General features: G+C 48.9%; 1 protein-coding gene across 1 annotated transcript; it reads right to left on the bottom strand.

Annotated features, from left to right (window-relative positions):
- Window positions 1-1704: 1704 nt before the first annotated feature.
- On the bottom strand, window positions 1705-3243 carry LOC134968797 (protein kinase C delta type-like). The gene has a single exon (XM_063944280.1). The coding sequence runs from the start codon at window positions 3241-3243 to the stop codon at window positions 1705-1707; it is 1539 nt and encodes a 512-aa protein (XP_063800350.1).
- Between the last annotated feature and the right edge of the window lie 208 nt (window positions 3244-3451).

Here is a 3451-nt window from a genome sequence, read left to right as displayed (position 1 = left end):
TGTCTCTCTAGCTTAATTGCTTCCCCTTTTCCTTCTCCTCTTGTCTCTGTTCACCCTTTCCCCCCCCCCTGTCTCTCTGGCCTAATTCTCCCTTCCTTCTCCCATCTCATCTCTGGAATATATATGTGTGTGTGTGTCAGGCCGCTGTGTGTGTGTGTATGTGTGTGTGTCAGCCGCTGTGTGTATGTGTGTGTCAGGCCGCTGTGGGTATGTGTGCATGTGTGTGCCAGGCTGCTGTGCTGTGTGTGTGTGTGTGTGTGTGTGTGTGTGTGTGTGTGTGTGTGTGTCAGGCTGCTGTGTGTGTGTGTGTGTCAGGCCGCTGTGGGTATGTGTGCATGTGTGTGCCAGGCTGCTGTGCTGTGTGTGTGTCAGGCTGGTGTGTGTGTGTGTGTGTGTGTGTGTGTGTGTGTGTGTGTGTGTGTGTGTGTCAGGCTGCTGTGCTGTGTGTGTGTGTGTGTGTGTCAGGCTGCTGTGTGTGTCAGGCTGCTGTGCTGTGTGTGTGTCAGGCTGCTGTGCTGTGTGTGTGTGTGTGTGTGTGTGTGTGTGTGTGTGTGTCAGGCTGCTGTGTGTGTGTGTGTGTGTGTGTGCGTGTGTGTGTGTGAGTGTGTCAGGCTGCTGTGCTGTGTGTGTGTGTGTGTGTGTGTGTGTGTGTGTCAGGCTGCTGTGCTGTGTGTGTGTGTGTGTGTCAGGCTGCTGTGTGTGTGTGTGTGTGTGTGTGTGTGTGTGTCAGGCTGCTGTGTGTGTGTGTCAGGCTGCTATGTGTGTGTGTGTGTGTGTGTGTGTGTGTGTGTGTGTGTCAGGCTGCTGTGTGTGTGTTAGGCCGCTGTGCAATATGTGTGTGTCAGCCGCTGTGTGTGTGTGTGTGGGTGCCAGGAAACTGTACGTATATGTGTGTGTCAGGCCGCTGTGTGTGTGTGGGTGCCAGGTCACTGTGCATATATGTGTGTGTCAGGCCGCTGTGTGTGTGGGGGTGCCAGGAAGCTATACGTATATGTGTGTCAGGCCGCTGTGTGTGTATATGTGCATGTGTGTGCCAGGCTGCTGTGCTGTGTGTGGTGTTACTGGCATTAGGAGGAGGTAGGAAAACATTTGATGTCAGCTCTAACAATAATATACTGTAGACCTGTGTATATGTAGCAAATAAAACATTGGGGATTTTGTCATATTTTGATCAAAACATAGGCAAAATATTTTCAAATCAAAAGAAATATGCCCGCACTTGGTGTTCCCCATATTGTACATGGTACCAGCTGCATGGCAGTATTAATGCCATATATTTATATAAAACAGAAAGACATTTGCTGTCAGCTCTAACAATAATATACTGAGAAATCTGTGTGCATGTAGCAAATAAATTAGAGGGCGTTTTATCATGTTTTGATCAAAATATTTAAGCTTGCAGCCCACGTCAAGGGACCCCAATATTCTGCAAGTCCCTCACCTGGCCTATGTGCATTTAGGCAGCAGGTGGTGCTTCTACCGGGAGCAAAAGGCAGCTGGTATTGCTACTGCCAAGATGAGGAGGCAGCAGGTGGTGCTTCTACCGGGAGCAGGCGGCAGCTGGTGGTGCTGCTGCCGGGATGAGGAGGCAGCTGGTGGTGCTTCTGCCAGGAGGAGGAGGCAGCTGGTGGTGCTTGTGCCGGGAGGAGGAGGCAGCTGGTGGTGCTTGTGCCGGGAGGAGGAGGCAGCTGGTGATGCTACTGCCTAGAGGATGATGCAGCGGCTGGTAGTTCGTCTTACGCAGTTCATTGTTGTCCACATGTCACTGGTAAATGAGAATCCTGTTAACAGGCTCTCATCCTCTGCAGATATTGCAGATTCTGTAGGTGAGAGCAGGTCATCCATCGGTATAGCTTCAGCCATTGTCACTGGAGTAGGATACATGGTAAATGGGGGAGTTATCCTACCGGCCTCTAGTTTCTCCCAGTTTATGGACTTGAAGAATGGATGACATGAGATGTTACTACAGCGATTCAGTCTCTCCTCTGGGTCTTTGCATAAGAGTCTTTCAAGGAGGTCCCTAATCTCTGGATGGAGATTGCTCGGATAGCATGGAGCATCATGCATGATAGACAGCGCAATCTTGGTGGCATCATTGCCAGCACAAAAGGGGTATATTCCAGTAGCCATTTCAAACAATACTACCCCGAATGAAAAGAGGTCTACCATGATGTTATATGGGACATTACAGATAATCTCTGGAGCCATGTAATACGGAGTCCCAGCTTGTCCTGATATTTTCTTATCGCCATGGACATTCATCACAGAGAGGCCAAAATCTGCGATTTTCACATGGCCAGCTGCATCCAGAAGTATATTTTCTGTCTTAATGTCCCTGTGGACAATGCCTCTTGTGTGCAGGAACTGCAGCCCACAGAGTATTTCTGCTGCAAAAAATCTGATGGTAGGAACATCAAATGGGCCTCTGCTCTGTATTAATTGGCAGAGGTCTCCACCACTCAGGTACTCCATTACAAAGAATACATGGCCCGGTGTGTGGAAGGCAGCATATGTGTGCGGAAAGAGTGCACTCTCCCCAGTTATTTTCATCACCTCTTTCTCTACACACATAAAGTATTTCTTAATGCTGTTCACTACTGTCTTCTTTTCTATGACTTTCACGGCCAGACGCTGTTTGCTGATGGAATGGGACGCTAGGACCACCTTCCCGAAGGCGCCTTCTCCAAGCATTCTGTGGAAGGTCAAACTGGCCAGATGGTGAGACGCAGCTGATGTCTCTGGGGTACTGGCTACGGATATCCCACTTGCATCTGCTGATCTCTTCTTTTTGTAGCCAGTTTCCTCACTTATACGAGTTCTCTTTATGCCCCTCCGTCCAGATGCCTGGGGTATGATGGGCACACTGGGTCCCTCGCCTGGACTGTCATGATGGTCCTCCTCTTTCTTTTTCTTACACGGTCCACTGTCCTCTGTCCTGTCTGAGGATCTTTTAGTGGCCACTTTCTTAAGCATGGCCTCAGTTTTGCCGCTGCTGGTCTTTCTTACCTTCCTCATAGTTGGGGACTCATCTGATGACTCTCTTTTTCTCTTATTTTGAAGAGTCTTTGATGCTTTCTCAGATGACCGGTTCTCCTCGCGCACCTGAATGTCTCCTGATGTTACGGTTTTGAAAACATCGCCTTTCTCCTCACATCCATCCTCCTCCTTCTTCCTCTTGCTAGGAGCTTGCTCCTTTGTAGCAGACCCGTTGTTATTTGGTCGCTTTCTTTTATTTAGACTCATATTGTCGAAACAATACAAACAATTTTGCCAAGGGCAAAGAAATGCAGCTTCACACTAGAATAGGTGAAGATACACTAATGGAAATGAGGTTCGTGAGCCTCTTAGCCACCAGCCAGTGACATCACAAGGCTTTGTGACATCAGCAGCATTGTGACATCATCAGCTGCTGTAGGCCCAGTGTCACTGCCTGCTGTCCCTATAATATAAC

The sequence above is a fragment of the Pseudophryne corroboree genome, chromosome 11 (assembly GCF_028390025.1).
Source record: "Pseudophryne corroboree isolate aPseCor3 chromosome 11, aPseCor3.hap2, whole genome shotgun sequence".
NCBI classification, from domain to species: domain Eukaryota; kingdom Metazoa; phylum Chordata; class Amphibia; order Anura; family Myobatrachidae; genus Pseudophryne; species Pseudophryne corroboree.
Note: the sequence above shows the minus strand (reverse complement) of the source record. Positions and strands in the feature narration are given on the sequence as shown.

What these genes read in the sequence shown, in the direction of transcription:
- LOC134968797 (XM_063944280.1), bottom strand. Translation starts at nt 3,243, where the DNA reads ATGAGTCTAAATAAAAGAAAGCGACCAAATAACAACGGGTCTGCTACA.